At 36.2% G+C, this 23,923-nt stretch overlaps 2 protein-coding genes across 15 annotated transcripts in view; both read left to right on the forward strand.

Moving 5' to 3' along the window:
* Positions 1-23,923, forward strand: part of CADPS2 (calcium dependent secretion activator 2) — a 567,394-nt gene that overhangs the window by 164,621 nt on the left and 378,850 nt on the right. The gene's annotated exons all lie outside the window — the stretch shown is intronic.
* RNF148 (ring finger protein 148) lies at positions 19,962-23,662 on the forward strand. The gene has a single exon (XM_050782619.1). The coding sequence runs from the start codon at positions 22,584-22,586 to the stop codon at positions 23,493-23,495; it is 912 nt and encodes a 303-aa protein (XP_050638576.1). The 5' UTR covers positions 19,962-22,583; the 3' UTR covers positions 23,496-23,662.

Below are 23,923 nucleotides of genomic sequence, written 5' to 3' on the forward strand. Positions count from 1 at the left end.
ATAAAATGTGATGTATATATGCAATGGAATACTGTTGACCATAAAAAAAGAATGAAATCCTATCATCTGCAGCAACGTGGATTGAACTGGAGGTCATTGTGTTAAGTGAAATAAGCCAGACACAGGAGGACAAATACTGCATGATTTCCATCATATGTAGAATCTAAGAGAGTTGATCACATGGAGGTAGCAAAGGAGTGATAGATACCAAAGGTTAGGAAGAGTGGGTGTTGGATAGGGGGTAAAGAGAGATTGGATAATGGAAACAAACATACAGTTAGAAAGAGTAAGTTCTAATGTTTGATAGCAGAGTAGGGTGCCTATAGTTAACAACGATGTATTTTTCAAAACAGAAGAGAGGTGACTTGAAATATAATAAATACTTGGGTGATGGACATCCTAAATACCCTAACTTGATCATTACAAATGTAAGAAAATTATCATTCATGTTACCTTATGCCTATAAGAGAATATCACAAGTGCCCCATGAATGTGTACAAATATAATGGATCAAAAGATAAATTTAAAATAAATAAAACTGAAAAAACAAAGCTCCCTCTAGTTGCACAAGTGTCTGAATGTTAATTTGTTTCTTTGTATTTCTCCTTTTCTTTATCCTGGCTATTCTTACAGTCCCCAAAAATGTAAAGAACAAGTAAAGGAGCATGACTTGATACTTTACTTTCAGGACAAATCTTCAGGTCATTGTTTTTGAATCTTTATAGGCACTCTTACTTCCTAGTCTAGAATACCAAGGAACTTGACTTCAGAAGTTAGCTTCTTCCCAAGGAATTTGGGAATATCTGCTCCAATTGTCCACCAGCAGCTGTCAGGTTGGCATCATTTCATTTATCTCTCTTCTTCCCCTAACATTATACTTCAACTCTTCATATTTACTTAAAAATTATTGCAGTTGTTTATTGGTTTCTTTGTAAAAACTAAGAGCCTTTTCAGGCTTTTTGTTGTTGTTATTTTTATTTTTATTTTTTAATTTTTTGAGATGAAGTCTCACTCTGTCGCCCAGACTGGAGTGCAGTGGTACGATCTTGGCTCAATGCCAGCTCTGCCTCCTGGGGTCACGCCATTCTCCTGCCTCAGCCTTCTGAGTAGCTGGGACTACAGGCGCCCGTCACCATGCCTGGCTAATTTTTTTTGTATTTTTAGTAGAGACGGGGTTCTTTGTATTTTTAGTAGAGATGGGGTTTCACCATGTTAGCCAGGATGGTCTCGATCTCCTGACCTCGTGATCCACCCACTTTGGCCTCCGAAACTGCTGGGATTACAGGTGTGAACCACTGCACTCCACCCAGGCTTTTTAAATTTTATGTAATTACTTCACTGTTTTAGCCTTGATAATGTATACTGCGTTGCTTGGTCTTATGTTTGTAAGCTTAGAGAGAGAGAGGAGCTGGGAAGATTGGTATTTAAATATTTTGATGAAAAATTTTTGTCATTTTATTTTGGAATAGAATAATTTACTTTTCATACTTCAAGGGATGTTTGACCTGTCGAAATACCTTTTAAACTTTGCAATAATGCCCTGGAAAAGGCCTGATCACTAAGTAAACCAAGATTGGCAGCCTGTGGCAAGAGGAAATAAAATAAAAAAAAAGTCAACACATTCACAGGTGAAATCCATAACCAATAATGAGAAGTGATATTCTAAATTTGCACTGAGCTCTGCAGATCACATTGCATTTGCTATTTTTGATATTAACCATTGTATTTCACGTCATATTTTTTTATATTCTAAGGATGACATTTTAAATTACGCGTTGTGTAAGAATTTGCACACTGTGTTTTCATGTCTGAGATTCCTATTGCTGTATACAATATCTGGGTTTCTGCTACCTGTGAGTGTGTTCTGTAAAGTTGCCTGCATTCTTGATGGCAACCATTTTGTTATGAAGACTGGATAATGCATGGATTATAGAATTTTGTTGCTTGAAGATAGCTGAGGAAATCATCTTGTTTGAGCATTTTCTTCCTCTCTCTTCATGCATTTTTTAGGTGAAACTGAGAGTGGCAATTTTGCATGCCTACCTAGCAAATTTGTTGCAGAGGGCAGGGCTAGACTTCTCTCTTAACTCTTCATTCTTCTCTTTTCTTCTGCTTCTATATTCTTATAAAAGGATAGTGCATCTATATAGGTGGGCTGTGGGTAAGTAAACCTGGTGTAAATTCTCAATTTCACCAATGGCCTAGGCATTTAGCCCAAGCTAGGTAGCCACCAAGAACAGAAAGAAGCACATGCAATTTACTTCAGTGTAGCATTCCCTAATTCCCAGGCCCAAGGAAAGGGTGCTCAATTTAGAGCTAACATGTTGCAAAGACAGGACCTTGACAGATCTGAGATGCTTATGTTTGTGCTGTGCCATAGTCTTAATACTTTAAACTGGCACCACAATTCAGAAAGAATTTATGCTCATACCTATTTATAATCCTTTGAAGGGCACGTTTGTTTATCAGGCTCTCCGATACCCTTGGTTCTTTAACTAAATCCAGCGTCAGCAAAGCCGTATCTTTAATGAGGGAAAAATGCCAAGTTAGTACTTAGAGGAATTCTGAGCCGTGGCACTGCTACAGCTTTCTGATGGGGAAGTCCATTTGATCACAGATTCCGTTTTACAGGATTACTCCTTCATTAATCAGGGAAATGCTCTTTAACTTTAAATGCCTTTCCTCAGGAAGTTATTTAGTTTTATTCATTTTCGTTTATTTATCTTGTCAGCTTAAGGTTAAGTAATGTTTCTTTGAACACCTATAGTTAGTTATGCACCTCATTAAGCAATCTCTATCTTATATGTGGATAGTTTTTTCTTTTTTTTTTTGTATCAGGAAGCTCTTCCTAATTTTAGAGTTACAATTTTCTTTTATGTTCTTTTTAAAAACAGTTTCTAAGAGTAAATAATCCAATTTCCCTGACTCTATGACCCTGAAAGCTTCGTAAGTTTTATGCTTGCTCAAATGTTACTCTTAAGTCAGTTTCGTGCATGTCCTCTGCTAATCCTCTGTCAGATTTACTCAATAGTTCTCTTTATCTTTAAGCTTCTATTTTTAAAGCTTTTTCTCTTTTCTTTGGCTTCAGGGAGAGATCTTGAGAGAAAACACATGTACCTGTGTTAGCACAGTCACAGTGGGGGCTGGCTTCACCTTGACATATTTAAAGCTTTTCTCTTTCATTGTCATAAAAATGGATAGATTAAGGTTTTGGAAAGCATAGAGTATTAAACAAGTAACATACGCAAGCCTGTGACTAGCTAAGATAGTCATTGATCATCTGTTTTCTAGTACACTATTGGTTTTGTTTATAAAATTTAATTTTATATTGATTACTATCAAAGTACTTATCGGAAGGATAATTTTCATTTGACACATCATAAAACATACTAAAGACATAGTCCCCCTTACAATTGTCAAAAATATTCATTTTTGTCATTGACTGTTTCTATAAGACAGTATGGAGAATCTTATTTTCATAAGATCATTGGGAAAAGCATTCTTTTGCATCTGAATCCAGATTGGTGAATGGGAGTTTTATTTAGAGTGGTTAAGCTGGTGAGTTAAAATTTAGTGTCTTGAATAAACACTATTTGAAAAAAAAAATTCAAGCTGTTTAGGAGATACCAACTCTTTTTAGGGACACAGGGATGATGTAAAATGTGTATGAATTTATCCTATAAATAGGTATCTGCTATCTGTGCGGTATCATGCAGGCATCCTCCAGGGCATATTGGTTCTGCCTTTCTCTTAAGTACTTCCTCTTTCAGTGTGGATTAGGGCACATTCCCAGCATTCGTAACCAACATGTGAAGCAAGACCATGGTCTCTCTCTGTGGCCTAGACTGGAGTACAGTGGTGTGATCAAAGCTCACTGCAGCCTGAAACTCCTGGGATCAAGTCATCTTTCTGCCTCAGCCTCCCAAAGGGCTGGGATTATAGGCATGAACCACTGTGTCTGCCATTTTTTGACTTTTTAGTAATAAGCCATTCTGACTGGTGTAAGATGCTGTCTCATTGTGGTTTTAATTTGCATTTCTCAAAAGATGAGAGGATAGGGGGAGGGAAGTGAGGGATGAAATACTACCTATTGGGTACATGTACACTATTTGGGTGATGGGTACACTAAAAGCCCAGATTCATGCACTATATCCATGATATAACACAACTATACTTATACCCCCTTAATCAGTCTATATCTATCTATCTATCTGTCTGTCTGTCTATCTACCTATCCATCGATCCATCCATCCATCCACATCCACACACACACACACACACACACGCCTATGTGCATATGTGCATATATATATATATATATATATATATATATATATGAGATGTTTTCACAGTAAAATGGATGAGTTGCAGTTTACAAACAGGGATTTTTAATCTGGATGGAATTCAGGGGGTCTGTGAACTAGGATGGGAAAACATTAGATCCTTATATTCACTAACCTCTGAGATATAGCATTCTCTTATATTATGACTTAAACAATAAACTACAGTAGTACTAGCAGTGCCTGTCATTATCACCAAAAGAAACACATAAATTTTCATATCACATTACATTCCACTGCAGCTCTCTCAAAATATGTTTGTGTTCATGAACTACACTGAAACTACGTTACTCTTAAATCCCTTTTTACAGTTTGTTAATGAGTCATAGAAACACATATTACTATAGCACAAATTTGTTTATTAAAATAATTTTATAATTGTATTTCATTATAACTGCTTTTCTCTGTAATCCTATGGACTTATTTTTATGCGTTTAAAAGCATAATCCTGAGAAGAGATCACAATCACTAGGCTTCAACAGATTGCCGAAAGGTTCATGATTTTAAAATGTTTAGAAATCACTGACTTACAGGACTTGTGGAGGCTTCAGCACAGAGGAAATAGAATTTAAAAACATGGAAAAAAAAAAAAAAACAGGTGAAAAACCACTGGGAGTTTTGTTCTATCTGGATTGGACTTCCAGATCTGTGTGAGTGATGGAGTTTATGTAACCTTCCTGTACTTGAGTTTATTCATCTGTGAAATGGAGATAATAATGTACTTGCCTCCAAGGATGGTTGATGATTAAATCAGTTAATGAAGTTAAATTGCTAAGTACACTGCCTGAGCTAAATGTGAGCTGCTATTACTATTATTACCTACAGCATTGCTTTCCCACAAGTATCTGCCATGGTTTTGCACAATTCAGCACTTAATTTATATTATCATGTGTGCTACTTTCTGATAATTATAAGCTGCATCAGAGCAGGATACCATGGCTTATACGGCACTGAACATATAGTAGACACTAAGCAATCAATCTATCTGAGTAAATAATTAAATGAACTTTTTTTAAAAGTGCTAGTCAGGTATTGCCATATGCCCTGGAAATAAAAAGATGAACAAGGCAAGGTTCCTGACTTCCATGAGCCCACAGTCTACTAGGAGAGACGTATTTATAAACAGTAATTAATTATTAGGATTGTCCTGGCCAGCTTTACCAGCTCGGAGTGGTGTACTGATTTTTAAATTTTCCTTTTGGTGTTGAGCAAATCTAGAGAACTTGAATGTGATGATGCCCACCTCAGAATGAAAATATTGGCCGGGCGCGGTGGCTCAAGCCTGTAATCCCAGCACTTTGGGAGGCCGAGGCGGGTGGATCACGAGGTCAGGAGATCGAGACTATCCTGGCTAACATGGTGAAACCCCGTCTCTACTAAAAATACAAAAAACTAGCCGGGCGTGGTGGCGGGCGCCTGTAGTCTCAGCTACTTGGGAGGCTGAGCGGCAGAATGGCGTGAACCCGGGAGGCGGAGCTTGCAGTGAGCCGAGATCACGCCACTGCACTCCAGCCTGGGAGACACAGCGAGACTCCGTCTCAAAAAAAAAAAAAAAAAAAAAAAAAGAAAATATTATGCACACAGAAACTGATACATGAATTTTTCATGAAGCTGTGAAAATTAAGATGAAGTATGTTAACATAATTAACACAATGCCTGGCACGTATATTTCAAATGATAGCTCTTTTGTTAAACCATATGAAACTGCCAATATTTGGCCATTTTTGATGTACAAAAAAACCCCAGCCTTATATCAGTAAATTTAATAATATTCAAAACAGCAATAATCAATTCTACTTGTTATCTGTCATCGGTGGTTCTATGTGTGGCAGTAATCTTATGAACATTCAGTTTTCAATCTGAAACTAGGTGATTCACTTTTAGGAATATTATAGCAGGTATATTCTTCTTAGGGGTATATTAAAAGACCCCAAGGTTTCACTCTCTCTCTCTGTATGTATACATATACATACATATATATGTGTATATGTATATATACATATACATATATACACGTGTGTATATACATACACATATACATACATATGTGTGTACATATACGTGTGTACATATATACACATGTATGTATATATACATATATCTACATATACATGTAGATATATATGTGTATGTATATATGTATATATGTACACACATATGTGTGTATATATACATACATATATCTACATGTATATGTAGATACATCTACATACATATATATGTGTATATATACATACATCTCTATGAAGTTCTCTTTTATACTTTCACAGTACCTGAAACCTTATTTACTGTCAAGGTATATTTAAGAATATACAATTACAACAGCATTAATACTGTTTTTGTGTGTTTTTAATTTTGTTTGGATATGTTTTGTGTGTCCTCTCAAATTACATCTAGAAATCATAACTAAAAGTGTAATTTAATGGTATTGTGGTTTTATTATGGCATATATTTACTGTCTTTAAAATGGTTAACTCTAGAATGACTCGTTAGGTCTGATTGACACCTTTAGTATGACAATCCTATTTTATTTATTTCTACTCAGCCAGTTTTCAAGCATTCACTGATTATTTGGAATTGAAATAGTCCAGTGCTCCAGAGTTAGGAGGAGACTGCAGTATTTAATTCAAGCATAATGTTTAGGAAATATTATTTTAATAATTAGAGTTTCCATCCCAAGAACTCTTTTTTTGAGCAAGTTCTTTCTTCTTTGAGATGGTTTATATAAGCTTGTATTTTCTAAGTTACAACAAATGATTGCAGAGGTAGTTTTTCTTTCCTAAATGACCTTTAATCTGTGCAAGATTTTGATAAAGCCATAAATGATATTTTTTCCTTTTTTCAGTCATGAATTTTTTCAGTCACCTTGGAATACATTCAATTCTTTATATACTGCTGAGATTTTAGCTTGATTATTGAGTTTTCTGTTCTAAAAATTATTATATCACATAGAATTTAATTGCCATCCTGATTTTCTACTTTCCTAATAAACTTATATGCACATTTGATGGTGTACCATGGACAGAAGTTGTTGTCAGTGATTGTAGTTGGATGTGAGGGGCCCTTCAAGAGTAAAGGTATTAAATACACTTAACCTCTGCTCATGCATGTTAGGAAGGAAAGTGGAGACCAGCCTTTTCTCTCTCTCTTTCTGCCCAGGATGCCTTTGTTTTTTAAGTTGGCATCATTGCACATGCCAATGCACTAAGTTGGCAGCTCTGGTGTGAACTTGGCCCCCTGCCTTCTTTAACAGAAGAATAGGGGGATAGTCAGATAGTCAGAGAAGTGGATGATTTGAACAAGTTCAAAGCAGGGAGGAAGGGCTGTGTTGGGGACTTCCAGCTTGGTCTCCTCATGCATGAAGCCGCTAGTTCCCTCTCTTTCCCACCCCTTCTTCCCCTCACTTTCTTCCTTTCCTCAGTTCTCCTTCCCCCTCTTTGCAGAGCTCTTGGCACCAGTCAAGCTGCCCCATCCCTCAGGGCCCTCTGCAGTGACTGATGCCCATGGCTCCCTTCTCCTACACCCAACGACCCTGGCTTGCCCATGCCTCCGATGAGAATTCAAAGGGAGCTGTGTCTATATGATGTACAGGGATTTACACTGTGACTTTTCCTTTACTCAGTTCCTCAAAATTGTATACATTTATGGTATAGGATGTCAGTCCTTAAAAATTATATTATCAAAACAGTAGGTGGCAAGAAATTATCATAAATGCAGCAGGTTCTACAGAAGCCATGTTGGACGAGAAAGCAGGATAGAGTCCACCATGGCCATTGATTTTTGGGCAGATTCTTTCTAAGAAGCAGATTCACTCCATTATATCTGTTCTCTGTTATCCCATACCAGCTTATGATTAGAGTCTTGAGCTCATAATATGGTCCTCTAAGGGGTAGTTGGTGGTCAGTGTTTCAGCTTGACCACAGCGTTGGGTTCTTTCTTTAAGTGTTGTGTTGTAATGCTTGGATTATAAAAGCCTTAACATGGCCTCATTTGATCAGTTCACTGCCAACTCTTGTATCCTCATTTCACTAAACTTTGTTACACTCACTAGACTGCTAGCAATGGGGAAAAACCTGTGGTTACTGTATATGCCATATACAACTTGCTACTTATTATTCTCTTCCCTGTTTAGAAGGCCATGGTTCCCCTTATCTACCTGGAGAACTCTTTCTGTCCTGTAAGACTGAGCTCACTGGCAATATCCTATAGGCTGCTTTCCCTAAGCCTCACCATCTTTCTTCCTCCCTCTTTCTACTTCTCTCCTACCTCCTTTTTCCCTCTCTCCCCAACTCACCTGCTTTCCTTTTGCCCCTCCCACATCCTTTTCCCCCTTCTTGTCATTTTTCCATGTCAAGAAATTTCTGGATATATAGGAATATAATGGAGAATGCTGACAAGCAGTTCTTTGAGTAGTCAAATTAAGATGTAATGGTTGAATTGTATAATGACAATCACATAAGCTACATATATAAATCTTCTAGCTTAGTAAACTCTAAATGTGTTTTTTTAAACTAAAGAATGAGGGGGCCAGGCGTGGTGGCTCATGCCTGTAATCCCAACATTTTAGGAGGCTTAGGAATGAGGATTGCTTTGAGTCCAGGAGTTCGAGACCAGTCTGGGCAACATAGAGAGACTTTGTCTCTACAAAAATAAAAAATAATAATAATAAATTGCTGAGTGTGGTGGTATGCACCTGTAGTACCAGCAACTCGGGAGGCTGAAGCAGAGGATCACTTGAACTCAGGTAGTTAAGGTTGCAGTGGCCTATGATTGTGCCACTGTACTCCAACCTAGGTGACACAGCAAGGCGTTGTCTTCAAACAAATAAAAAAGAATGTGGGATATACTGCTCTTGTGCTAGGATAATTGAGTTGTGTTTCAATATTTTTTTGCCCAGGAATTTTTCTACACAGGGAAAATGATTATGCCCTCACCAAGGGGCATTTATAAATTTAAGACCCATTAGCTAAATGATGAAAGGGATGGAAAGATTTCAGTTGCTGCAGGTTGTATAAGAAGATTTTCTATATTAGAGTGTTGTTTACCCTCCTGAATCTTGAAACTACTTCATTAGTGTTTACATCTGGATATGAAAGTTAGTTATTACCCTTTAATGTCCAACATAACTTCCACATAGAAAAATTTTACCAGTATCATTTGTGAGTTATGTCATAAGTGTCTTATAATTTTTGTAAACATTTTTATGTGGTCTTATCAGTTTAATATTCTTACCTATTCTAAAAGTATTTGAAAAATATAGCAATAATTATTTGCAGTCTAGTTTTTATGTGTTTTTACCCTCAATTTACACATCTTTGAAGTTGCCAGACTACTCAGGCATTGCTACTAAATATTTGTCATCTTTACTTGCTTTGTGGGACCAAATTGAGAAGAGGAGATAACTTCTTAATTGGGTTTTGACAAGCCTGTTTGAAAAATTAACTCACAATTACAACAAGTGAAAGATAAAGACAAGTATGTTGAAAATAAGCTGTAGAATAAAAAGGATCCTGATTCAAAAGTATGAATGTAAAAAATATGTTAGGAAGTATTCACACAACAAAAGGAGTCTTTGTTTTGCCATTTAGCTCATTATAAAGTTCTAAGTGGCAAATTTTGTTGGGATATTGAAAATCAGAAATGATACCACATTACAGAGTTTGTCAACATTTGCAATTTTATTTTGTGTTCTAGTAGAAAAAGTCATGTTCACATTCCAAGTAGGGAAAAAACCCCATTATTTCCTTTGGATTCTTCTTTCTTGTTTATAAATCAATGTTTCCCTTTCTGGGCCTCCCTCCATTCCCCACCCTTCCCAAGAACCACCATATTAGCAGAGTCAGTGCCCCTTGGTTGCACTCTACCTTTGACTCCCTCCTCGTGATTTACCTGGTAGATGAGGTTGGAAGGAGAAGCCTGGCATGCCTGCCTTTCTTTTTATTTATTTATTTATTTATTTATTTATTTATTTATTTATTTATATTATACTTTAAGTTCTAGGGTACATGTGTACAACGTGCAGATTTGTTTCATATGTATATATGTGCCATGTTGGTGTGCTGCACTCATTAACTCGTCATTTACATTAGGTATAGCTCCTAATGCTATCCCTCCCCTCTTTCCCTACCCTACGAAGGACAGAAAACCAAATGCCTGCCCTTCTATGTGGAACCTCCTGCTGACTGGGAGTTCCCTTACCCCTGCTCTTTTAGGCTGTTAGCTTTGCAAGGGATTTTGTCTGGGAGTAGAGATATGGGTTGTATTTTCCCATCTTTTTGGCAGTGATAGTAGCAGAAGGGGGTGGGCCTGCTCTATGCAGGGTGGACCATTGTTTTAGATATCAGAAATGTAGCATAGTACTTATGCCACATATTAGATAGTACCCCAGTAAGGTCCAAGGCAGGCTTTTTTTCGTAAAACATATTCCTGTAGCAACATATATGAATAATCATACTGAACAAATGCGTAGACTTCCATTACTTCAGATCATTTTTTTTTTAATTAATATTTTTACTTGACAAGTTATAATTGTATATGTTTATGGTGTATAATGTGATGTTATGACATGTATACAATATGGAATAAGTAAATCAAGCTAAGTAACATATTTATCACCTCACATACTTTTTTTTGTCATGAGAGAATTTGAAATGTATTCTTTTAGCAATTTTGCAATATCAGGTTTTTCCCCTCCCCCAATGAATTTGCTGCATCCTTATGGGGAAAAATATTTTTAGAGTTTTCATATTGAATTGTAGATAGAAGATTACAGCTCTTAGTAAAATGTAGAGGAGCAAAATCATGTCATTTTTGGTTCTGTTAGGATCAGGGTGGATGACTTTAAGCTTTGGTAGTACCTTACTAGGAGCAGACCATGTGGGGTTTTTACTTTGGAGTTTTGCACTGTGGTTGGTTTTTGTACTTGTACAACTGGCTTTTTTTTTCTTCGCAATGCATTGTGTTGAGAGGTTTTAAGCCTTGTGTCAGGGAGAATTTTGACCATGGAAGGTGAGTGAAACTGTCTTTGTCCATAGGAAAGCAGCTCTCATTTTAGAGGCAGACCTGTATACTTAAGACCTTATTCAAAGCAGAATGACCTCTGTTTGGACTATGTATAGAAGAGATAATCTTTTCCTGTTTTTAAGACATAGGCAGAATAATATTTGCCACTTTTAAATTACAAGACACGGAAATCCTGTGGGGGTTACAGAAGAGCCAATCATGGATTCATGTGTCTTGTCCACAGGCTCAAGTCACCACTTTGCCGTCTGGGTTCTGGAAGGAGAAACCTTACCTAGGAGATAGGGTTCTGAGGCCTAACCAATCCTAACTAGGGACATTGACTGCCAAAGACTGAGAAGGATATTACAGTGCTTATAGTCAACAGAGGCTTAAAATCTAAGGTATGTACAGAACTCCTGTATATCAGTATGAAAACTCAGACAATCCCTGAACAATATGAGTAAGGGATATGAATAACAAGTCAAAGAATAGGAAACTTAAATGACCAATAAGCTCTATTCATTTCCTGTAGTTGCTGTATCAAATTGCCATAAACGGAATTGCTTAAAACAATAGAAATTTATTCTCTCACAGTTGTGGAGGCCAGAAGTCTGTAGTCAACGTGTCAGTAGGGCTGAACTCCCTCTAGAAACTCTAGGGGAGATGCCTTCCAGTGGTTCATCCACCTAACCAATTACATGTTTGGTTTCCGTTTTCTCGTTAATAAAACGAGATTCTGATAGTATCTGCTTCATTGCAGTGTTGTGAATTTTAAATGAGATAAGACATAGAGTGCTAAACACCAAGTGTTAAGTAAAGACTCAAATCGGAACTTATTACTGTAAGTTTCTATTATTCAACAGATTATAAGTAATATACTTGAAATATTAGCTAGTGCAGTTTGTAAAAGCACTATACGAAACACCTTGTGAGTAAATAGACTTATTGCTATGTGTGGCAATGGATCTTGTGCTAGTCCTCTTGAAGATTTATTCCTTACCCTTCCTAGCCCATCTTGTAGGTATGTGTTTTCGTAAGAAATTAACATGCAAAAAGCAAATGTTTGGTTCCTCTATCTCTCCACTTGACTATGGATTCTTTTTGTAACTGTTTTACCCATAGCCCTACTTATTGTTCTTTTTTTAAAAAAAATGATAGTAAAACATTAAAAGAAGTTGTTTACCAAAGATTTTAAAATGGAAAAGTAAGTAAAATGAGACATAGGAAATCAAGCTAAATACCAAAGACAACTAGAAACAATCTGAAAGTTGTAGATTTGATAAAAACAGTGAATACTATGTCCACTTTATATTCTTGTAGGTATAGACTGCTACTCACATGTATTTTCAGGTTAACCATGTCATTTTGCTTATCGATTTATATGGAATATCAATCATTTACTTTTCCCACCTGAGTAATCTGTTAGTATAACCTTGCCAATTAAATAGAAACTAACTAGAACAATAGTAATTTACTGCTAGGTCTTGCTAGAACTAGTTGTTTGAGTGGATTATACAAACACTTGCTTTCGCTCATGATAACCTCCTCTTTTCCCTAAATCTCAAAATAAATTTGAATAATTGGTGACATGAATGTTCTTCTTGAAGTTTGACATGGATTATGAATGTAATAATTAGTTGGCGAAATCAGGTTCTTTGTCAACATATTGAAAAATATTGTGCCAGCAGATCCAATGAAAAGCTTTACTTCTTTGTTTTACTTTTGTTCTTATGGGTGGTCTGTGGATGTGAGGGAACTAAAAACACCTTTTTATTTTTTAAAGTTGGTCTGTACCTTATAACTGTAAAATGCATTGTAAGTTCTATCACTGTTTTCATGCATCCTCTATGAATCATGAAATATTTTGTCCCTAATGTGCATTCAAATATTAGCTGCTTAGCTGCAGGTGCTAATAGGTTTTGTGTAAAGACATCACTTGTCTTCAAGAATGTATGTTATATATGGAAAAGTGATACCAATATTTTATGTCAAAATAGAAACTTCCTTACAATTATAAGATTGAAAAAAAATCATTACAGATCTTGGCATCATCTTTAGTAAATTGGGTGAATAAGACGATGATTTAAATATAATGATGGGTGCTGGCAGTGAACACACATCAGTTTGTGTATGAGCCAAGTAGTATTCTAAGTGCTTTCAAGACTGTACATTGTTTCTTTTAATCCTCATGGGAGTCCTAAAAATTTGGTACTATTGTTATCTCTGTTTTACAGGTAAGGGAACTAAGGCACATGAGTTTAGATAACTTGCCTAAATTGTAGAGCTAGTGTAGGTACAGGATTTAAACTCAGGCAGTCTGGCTTAAGAATTAATTAAACTTGCAAAATTCAACAATTGCTATTCCTGGTAAAACTAATGAGACTTAAGACTATGAAAATTATTATATACAACAAAGCTTTTTTTTTTTTTTTTTTTTTTTTTTTTATGAGACGGAGTCTCACTCTGTAGCCCAGGCTGGAGTGCAGTGGCGTGATCTCAGCTCACTGCAAGCTCCGCCTCCCGGGGTCACGCCATTCTCCTGCCTCAGCCTCCCGAGTAGCTGGGACTACAGGGGCCCGCCACCTCGCCCAGCTAGTTTTTTTGTATTTTTTAGTAGAGACGGGGTTTCACCATGTTAGCCAGGATGGTCTCGATCTCCTGACCTCGTGATCCGCCCGTCTCGGCCTCCCAAAGTGCTGGGATTACAGGCTTGAGCCACTGCGCCCAGCCAACTTTGTTTTTAAATATAAAATTTTAAAGCTCCATGAGATCTGAATGAAGGAAACTTTGTGAACAGATATGCTGTATGGGCTGCTTTATTTTTCATTGCATGAAATATCCTAGGGAAAGTGATACGTTAGGGTATCAGAACTATGCAATGATTAAACTGTCCTACCTTGGGGGCAGGATTTATTTTTCTGTGTGCCGTAATTTGAATGTTTGTGTTCCCCTTGAGACGTTGAAATCTTAACCCCCAAGGTGATGGTGTTAGGAGGTGGGGACTTTGGGAGGTGATTAGCTCATGGGAGCAGAGCCCTCATGAGTAGAATTAGTGTTCTTATAAAAGAGGACTAAGGGAGACCCCCTTACTCTTTCCACAATGAACACAGCGAAAAGGTGCTTTCTATTAACCAGAAAGCAAGCCGTCATGAGACACTAAATCTGCCTTAATCATGGACTTTTTGGCCTCCATAACTGTGCAAAAATAAATTCCTGTTGCTTATAAGCTACCCAGTTTATGGTAATTTATTATAACAGCCCAAACAGACTAAGATACTGTGCCTTTCTGGTCCTTCCTTCATACCTTATTTAGCATATTATCATATCAGAAGGTCAGTTTCTTGGATAAAATACAACAACCATGACCTCCTCTTTGAATCCCTGGGTACACAAAAGAGTCATTAGGATAGGAAATTGTTCCTTTTCGATCACTGCTGTAGCCCTAAAATTGTGTGCACTTATTAGTACTATGCACATAGTAGGATCTTGATAAATATTTGAATGAGTGAAATAATAATGTAGACATTTGGAATAGATGGTTCTTAGATTGTACTTCTAAAGAGAATATGAAAAACAGTAGGACATGGCAGGTCCTTAGTCATGCCAGAGAAGCACCTTTGTTTCATCAAATCAAATAAGAAATTGATTTTTTACAAATCAGTGCACTAGGTCCTGTAGGAAGATGAAGGAGCATAGTGAAGTCCTACCCTGAAAAATCTTACAATTTGAGAGGTAAAGGCAATAGCCTCTGTAAGAGGGGAAATAAGTAACATTGTTTTCAACACTAGAAGAAAAATATCACAAGGTAGTATAGAAATAATTTCCTAAGAAAGGATGTAGGGTATGAAGAAAATAGTACTTATTGCTTAAAAGATAAAGGAGTAGTTTTTTTACTTTAAAAATGCACATGTATGCTGTATGTACTGTTTTAACTGCAAAATATGTTAAAATACAAAAATGAAAAAACATGGCTGTGCGTGGTGGCTCACGCCTATAATCCCAGCAGGGAGGCCAAGGCAGGTGGATCACAAGGTCAGGAGTTCGAGACCAGCCTGACCAACATGGTGAATCCCCGTCTCTACTAAAAATACAAAAGTTAGCAGGATGTGGTGGCATTTGCCTGTAATCCCAGCTATTCAGGGGACTGAGGCAGGAGAATCACCTGAGCCCTGGAGGAAGAGGTTGCAGTGAGCCAGGATAGTGCCACTGCACTCCATCCTGGGCGAGAGAGAGAGACTCTGTCTCAAAAAAAAAATGTAAAACATATATTGTGACAGTTCATAGGAGAAAGAACTCACATTGGACTGAATTAATCAGGGAAGCTTTGTGGGGACTACAGGATTTAACTATCACTTGGGGTAGAAATAGAAGACATTCTGGATTGGAGAAAAAGTTGTTTGCAATTAGAAATTTTTTATTTAAGTATTACTCCTGATGTAATGTTAGTTTTCTCTGAGGTACCAAGGTATACATAATTGGTATAGTTTTCTCCTGATAATGACTATTTGGGGCTCATGACTTGATATATAGATATATATCTATATTTAAATATCTTGAGAGATATAACTATTCATTTACATAAAAATAATTAAAGCAGAATTTTTATCCCTGTAGAGGCTGCTGCTTATATGTTAGAAATGGTTATTACTTTATGACTGTGTATTATTCCATATTTAGTCCATTTTTCAGATACAGAGATGTGGATGAAATTTATTCTTGACTTTTGGAGAGAAAATGTAAGACAGATGGCCTCTGATCTTGTGATATTAAATAAGCCTTTTTCTGGACAACTGTTGTCAATGTAATTCTTAACTGAGGGAAGACTTGTCAAATCGTTGCCTGTTCTCTTATTTTAAAAAAATGGGTAGTTGTATAAAGCATAGATTGTAAAAGCTGCAGATATGTCTTAATATTTTGAAGAGAAAGTACTTGAAAAGTCAAACATTTTGTCAGGGACCTTGAACAAGTTTTATTGTGCTAGTGTAGGGACAGGAGGGAGAAAACAGGATTTTAAAAAAATGAAGCAGATAAGACCACTGCTTACAAGATACTCTAAACCAAGTGAAAGTATACACAGACACATATGCATCTAATTATATATAATATAAGGCAAAATTAAATGACTGACAAACAGGTACAAAAATAATATGTCATAGGAACAGGTGGTTTTGGCTAGGGAGATCACAAATGGGAGATTGAGATGGGTCTGTAAAGATGATGGGAATGTTATTAGGTGGAAAATGGAAGAAAAAGGTTTTTCAGGATTGAGAATAGGAAGGCAGGCCCATTTATCGAATAGCTCCCAAGCTAAGCTAGCAGTGTGCTTGGCGATTTACAAACAGATGTGAAATATGTCATCCAACACTCACCATGGCCGACTTTACTTTTCCAGACTACAGATGAGAAAGCTGAGGCTCAATGTGTCTCAGCTTAAATGGCTAGCATGTAGCTGAAACTGGATTTCAGATACATCTGTCACATGGCCTGGTGCTTTAATACACTGTTCACTGTTTCTGCTAGTGTGATGACTCTATACTGATCTTGTCGTCGTCGTTTTTCTCTGCTCCTTCACAGGAGGGATTAAATTATATAAGAAATAAGAAAGGGTTTTGTGATCTGTGAATTGGAAAAACATAAGGGGAAAATCTCCTTAATCACCTCTGCCCTGTTATTTCTGACTGCTGGGAACTCACTCAGAGTTAACCATCATAGGACTTGTATTAGGAAGGCAAAGCATATGCAAACCTTCAATGACTGTGGCTTAGGAAGATTTAGAGTCTGTTTTAAGCTTTAGGACAATCTTGAAATGATGGAGTCCCAGAAACAGCCTCCAAAACATTTTGGTCCTCATCGTTGGACCTTAATAATGAGAGGGGCAGAGTAGCCTGTTAAGAGAACAGGACAATTGCTGGTGGTGATGTAAAGGAATCTGCTTGGGTTTATTTTTCCTCTTTTGAGTATATTGCCTGTTCACCACTGCCTCAAACAAAAATATGGTCTAAATCGTTAATATGAAGATATATTTTGTTCCAAGCTCAAAGATAATAATTACACTACTGCCAAATATTGTCTTAATCTTGTGTTTACTTAAGACTATTTATCTCCTCCTTCTCCCTCCTAGTGCAAAGACTACAATGTGAATTTTTCCCCCAGTACTTCCCAGAGTAGTAATACTGAGTTCCTACTCTGTTGATTACCATTCTGTCTTCTAAATTGGTAGACTGAATGGGGAAAAAATTGTTTTCAGTTTATTGTTAAAGTTATGTAGACCATGACTTGAATTCTGAATGAAAAAGAGAGTTTAATTTATGTTTATTTATGCCCACTACAGTTTAAATGGATTTGATCATATTCCAAATGCTCATTTGTCTTTGTATTAAGGTATGGCTAAGGAATCAAGTTTTATGATTGCTAAGAGCAAGGAAGATATATATATACACACACACCCAATACAATATGTGTGGAAATATATACACACACACACATATATATACACACACACATATTCTGTTTGTACATATATAGAATAATTACAAGTTGAATTCATTATGCATATTCTAACTATTCTGTACTGTTACTGAAATGATCACCCTTCTGAAGATAAAACTTGGTAGATACAATTTTGCATAAGGAATATTACCAGATAGAATACAGAGGATAATGACACTATCAATTTAATTCAACTTTTATTGAGAACCTATGATGTGGTAAATACTGTCCTAGAAGCTGGGTATTAAAAAGATGAGAATAAGATTTAATCTTGTCCTTCAAGGAGATTAATAGAATAGTTAATTTTGTAAAGGGAATTACATCAGGATTTTTTCTAAATGGGTAGATTATAGCAGCACTTGCAACAGGAAGACAAATGGATAACTATATGAGATGAGATGACAGATATGTTCATTTGTTCCATTATAGCAACCATTTTACTATATATGTGTATCTTATAGTGTCATGTTGTATACATTAAATATACACAACAAAATTTACTTTAAAAGTATAGAAATTAGAATTATAGTTGCTACAGTCCAGAAATGCCTTTATATAAACTAGTTTTGTTACATGAAACTGAATTTTTTCCTTAACCACTGATATATTAGCTGTAATTAGAGGGGATGCTTGCGGATTTTTTATATACATATATATTAGAAAACATTAAAAATTGTAAAAGTAAAGATTCCGCTTTCAGAAAAATATTATCATTAGCACTCTTTGCTTTTGTGCTGCTCTCAGTGAAGTACTTTAGAGTCAGTATTCTGTCTTCCTCAGATCTCATTATGATTCATTTAATTTCTTGCAAAAAAACATACATAGTTGTAATGTTTGAGCCTAAATGCAAAATAAATATTTGTTTTGTGAATTCCTAGAGATCTTTCATGATATCATAGCCCTGGGTACTGACACTTATGAGGTAGTTTATTGGTTTTCATTTAATCTTAAAGATGCTATCTGAGCAGTGCAATGTGATTGTATTTATCTGTTTTGCTTTATTGGAGTAGAGATTTCTGGAAGTGTGAGCACTGTTACCCATAGAGATCAAAGAATAGCAGAGGGGTAGAGGTCAGTTAGTTGATTTTTTTCTCTCAATAATAGTTATAACCTTCTCAAAAATTTAATTGGAGCCTGGTAGTTATAGGATACACACATATATACATCCAACTTGCATATTACTCTTTTCTTCTGCCTAGATGATGCCCTCCTTAAGGTCAAAGCCATGTTGTGTCCCCATTAACATAGACTCTGGCTCATGTCAGTGCCTTGTGTACAGTGCATATTACATATTTGTTGTGGTTAATGGTTAAGTATTATTCCTTTGGGGGTACTTCAGGAATTTAGAGCCTGTAACTGCCATTGTGCCTGCCTGCTTACCTTCTGGTTCATGTCTTTCCCCTTGGTAACACAGCATTCAAATCTTCACCCTTCTTCTGGCCATGTGCTCACCCAGGGAATGAGCTCTCTACAACATGATAAATAGTGATTAACCTAAGATAATCATGATGATTCCACTCCAGTTTCCAAGGATTTCATTAAGCATGGGTTTTTGAAGCAATTCTAGCCAAAGGGGCATTGAGGGAAGTCTGCTAAGTTTCTGGGGAAAAAAAATGTGTGTGTGTGTGTGTACATATATACACACACACACACATATGTTTATATATATATATATATATTCCTTGCTCATGTATATTATATATATATGTTCTACCTATCTCTTGTTAAGAGCATGTAACTATACACACACACACACACACACACACACTACCTATCTCTTAAGTGTGTGTGTGTGTGTGTATATATATATTCACTGTTAACAAGAGATAAGTAGAACGGCTTTTTGAACCAGTTGAACCAACCCTAGTAATATGTTTCAGTTCCCTTTAGCCTGCATGTAAAAGGAATATATAAACATATATATATTCCTTGAATATATATATCCTTGAATATATATAATATAATAATATATAAATTATAATAATTACAATATATAATATATAAATAATATATATAAATTATATATTATATAATACATTACATATATTATAATAATATATATTACATATATGTAATATATAAATTATTATATATAATATATATTATCCCTAGTATTATATTTCAGTTCTCTTTAACCTAACTGCAAAATTCAACAGAATGAAAAACTCTTCAATACTTGCTTGTTATAAAGAATGTCCGTGTATTGAATAAATGATCTAAAAGGAACAGATTACAGTTGCCTCAATCATCTCTCTCTCTCTCTCTCTCTCTCTCTCTCTCTCTCTCTCTCTCTGTCTCTCTGTGTCTCTCTCCCCCCGCCCCTCCATTCACATGCTGCTCCAGGAAGACTCTTAGAGCTCATTCTGATAAAATATATGCAATTTGTCATGATACTTAATGGACTAATAGGTAACTTGTACAGATCTCTGCTGTTTCTATTCCAGGGAAAACTGGAGAAATTAAGTTGCATTGAGGGCATCATCCTTGATGGAGGCATTGTCAATTATAAAAGCTTATTCTGTGTCGAGAATTTATATCTGACCACCCATCAGGGATGGGAGAGTTTTGGGATGCTTCTCCCTTCAGGCTGTTTCATTAGATCAGGGTTTCTTAACCTTACTATTGACATTTTGGACCACATAATTTCTTATTGTGTGTAGCTACTGTGTGCATTTTCAGATGTTTTAGCGGCAACGCTGGTGTATACTCACTAGATGCTAGTAACACTCTCTAATTGTCACAATCAAAAAATGTCTCCAGAAACAGCCAGATGTCCCCTGGGAGGCAAAATTGCCCCCAACTTGAAAACCACTTTTTAAGAGATAGATGATTGTTTCTTATAGGTCTATTTTGTTCTAAGACGAGGGCAGAAGAGAGGGCAGTTCTATCATTGCCTTAAGCATTTTATATTATAATGAGAAAAATAGAATGAGTTAGCTAAGTTCCTCAAATTGGTCCTTTCAACCATACAGAGAACCTTTTGATGTGAGATATGTTTTGAAGCAAAATATGGTTACAGGTTAAACTCTTCACCCACAAAAAATCTGCAAAATAAAAAGTCAGAATTACATTATTTTGTAATCCTACTTCCAAAGGTTAAATAATCACAGATTTAACAAATTACCTATAATATGATGATGTTAAACTGTCGTCTTAATGAGGCTTCAATTTGTCACTGTTAATAGAATCAGCCAGGAATTTACTCCATTTGAACATGAAAAAAAGTCTGCCTACAAGGACTCTTCAGATGTGAACTGAATCACGCTTTAATAGAATTGTATGAATGGGACAAGTAGACTGTTTCCTAATTTTTTATTTTTTTAAAGCAAATATTAAATACAATAGGCCAGGGAATACAATAAATGCTTTTGTCCAAATGAGAAAACTATCATGTCTATGATTAAATGCACACTAGGAAATAGGGTCTTTTCTTTTTCTTTTTCTATCCCTAGGACTTTGTGGCATGCTGAGCACATAGAAGATATCCTATACATGGTATAAAATAAATATTTGAGTGGGTGTTGCCAATTTATTGGCTCCTTGAAACAGACTTTGAATAAAGATTTAAGGTAAAAGTAAACAACAATGTGTCTTTAAAGCAGTAAAGATTCTGTAGTTTGCAAAATAATGTAGTGATTTGTTATCATTGTGGCCATCCTTTCCTCTTCCCACTACTGTCCTTCCAGTTACTAAATCTGTTATTCAGCCTTTGTCTATGTCTCTACATCTATGCTGCTACTTCGAGTCCAAGCCACTGTCTTCTTTTGCCTAAGCTCATTCTCATGTTATTCTCCCTCTCCAATACATTTTCCCAATAAAGCAACCAAAGTGAACATTCTGAAACACATTTATCACCTCCCTGGCTTAGAACCCTACAGTGTGTTTCTCATGTCCTTGGGACATCATCCAAAATCCTTAGTCTCTACAAGAGTAGGGCTATTTCTATTTTCTTCTCCAATGTATGTCCACTCTCAGTATTTGCCTAGCACATAGTAGGTTCTTACCAGAAGATGGGACTGTATTAGGCTAACAATATGAGTTTACACTGTTTTCTTTGTGTTGGATCTTTAAGTGTGGGATAGGCATTTAATGTGGGAAGTTGGTGGGAATGGTTTGCTCCTACTTCCCACAGAATGCCATATTGGGTAGTGTTGAACCATCCCACATAATGCCATATTGGGTAGTGTTGAACCATGCATGAAAACTGGCAACTGGCCCGGGTACATGCACTAATACATGAATTATTTTTATCTTTGCCATTGCCTTACATCTAGAAAAAAAATCTTACATGGCTGGGTAGATTTTCATTCTATCCAGAACTAAGAAGGAAACCCAAGGCTTTAAAAAATTATTACCAATTTATTTATTGCTTTACAGCTTGTTCAAATTGTTACATATCTTGACTCATTGCTTAGCTTTTTGGCCAATAGGATTTCAGGATGCAATGCACTAATATAAACTCTTGGATTGGTTTAACTACCTCTGATGTCACAATTTCCCCATTAGAATGTCATAATTTTCTTGAAATCACATGATACCAATCACAACTCTTGTTATTTTGTTTCATTATGAGAAAGATAATCTACCAAATATAAAAATGCTGGAAGGAGCAAAATATCTTTGATCCAGGGAGACCTTTTCCATTTATGTGCTTTAGTAATCTACTGCCAACAAGCTATCTTCTTTATGTCCTTTTACGACTGATGTTGTTTTGTTTTCTCAAGTTTGCCTCTTAAATAGACAAATGGAGGCATGAGCTTCCTTAGAATTACTCCTTCGACTCATAGTTCTCTTTCATCTGGACTTTTGAGGCTTAGTATCTTTCTACTACTTAGCCTTCCTGACTCAAATGGAAAAGCCATTTGGACAGCTCACCTGAATATAACATTTCAGGTTGGAAATAAGATCATATCAGAGTTAGGAGAGAGTGGAGTGTTCGGGAATCATTCTCCTCTGGAAAGGGTGTCTGGTGTGGTAGCACTTCCTGAAGGATGGAATCAGAATGCTTGTAATCCTTTGACCAATTTCAGCAGGCCTGAACAGGCAGACTCTTGGCTGGCCCTCATCGAACGTGGAGGCTGTACTTTTACACATAAAATCAACGTGGCAGCAGAGAAGGGAGCAAATGGGGTGATCATCTACAACTATCAAGGTACAGGCAATAAAGTATTTCCCATGTCTCACCAGGGGACGGAAAATATAGTTGCGGTGATGATAGGCAACCTGAAAGGCATGGAACTTTTGCACTTGATTCAGAAAGGAGTCTATGTGACAGTCATCATTGAAGTGGGGAGAATGCACATGCCATGGGTGAGCCATTACATCATGTCTCTATTTACCTTCCTGGCTGCCACAATTGCCTACCTTTACTTATATTGTGTCTGGAGACCTAGAGTGCCCAATTCTTCCACCAGGAGGCGAAGTCATATAAAGGCAGATGTGAAGAAAGCTATTGACCAGCTTCAACTGCGAATTCTCAAAGAAGGGGATGAGGAATTAGACCCAAATGAAGACAACTGTGTTGTTTGCTTTGACACATACAAACCCAAAGATGTAGTACGCATTTTAACTTGCAAACATTTTTTCCATAAGGCATGCATTGACCCCTGGCTTTTAGCCCATAGGACATGTCCCATGTGCAAGTGTGACATTCTGAAAACTTAAGAAATCTGGAGAATTTTCTGAAGATGTAACCAGATCTTTCCAAATACAAAGATTAGATAAATTCTCTTATCGTACTTTATGTAGAGAGAAAATTTCAGCTTCTCTATCCAGGTACAAACAAGGGTGAAATTTGTGTTTTAAAAATAAAACTCCATATCATGCCCAGCTATTTGAACTTCTTGTCTTTCTAATCAGTTTTAATTCTTATACCTTTTTGCCCTTATCCAAATAAGAACGTTAGTATATGTTAAAAACAATTTTTTTTCTTCAAGTTGCTAGGGTTGTGACATTGCCATAGAGAATTATTCATGCTATTTTAAAGTTTCCTTTTTTAATACTAATTCTTGTACTTTGTTTCCGCATTTTGACTAATTTTGGTATCTAATAATTTATATCTCTGATTCTGCATGGTTAATTAATTTTATTAA

Source organism: Macaca thibetana, chromosome 3 (assembly GCF_024542745.1).
Source record: "Macaca thibetana thibetana isolate TM-01 chromosome 3, ASM2454274v1, whole genome shotgun sequence".
Lineage (NCBI taxonomy): Eukaryota > Metazoa > Chordata > Mammalia > Primates > Cercopithecidae > Macaca > Macaca thibetana.

Excerpts from the sequence above, each read along its gene's own strand:
- RNF148 (XM_050782619.1), top strand. The coding sequence starts at position 22,584 with ATGAGCTTCCTTAGAATTACTCCTTCGACTCATAGTTCTCTTTCATCT.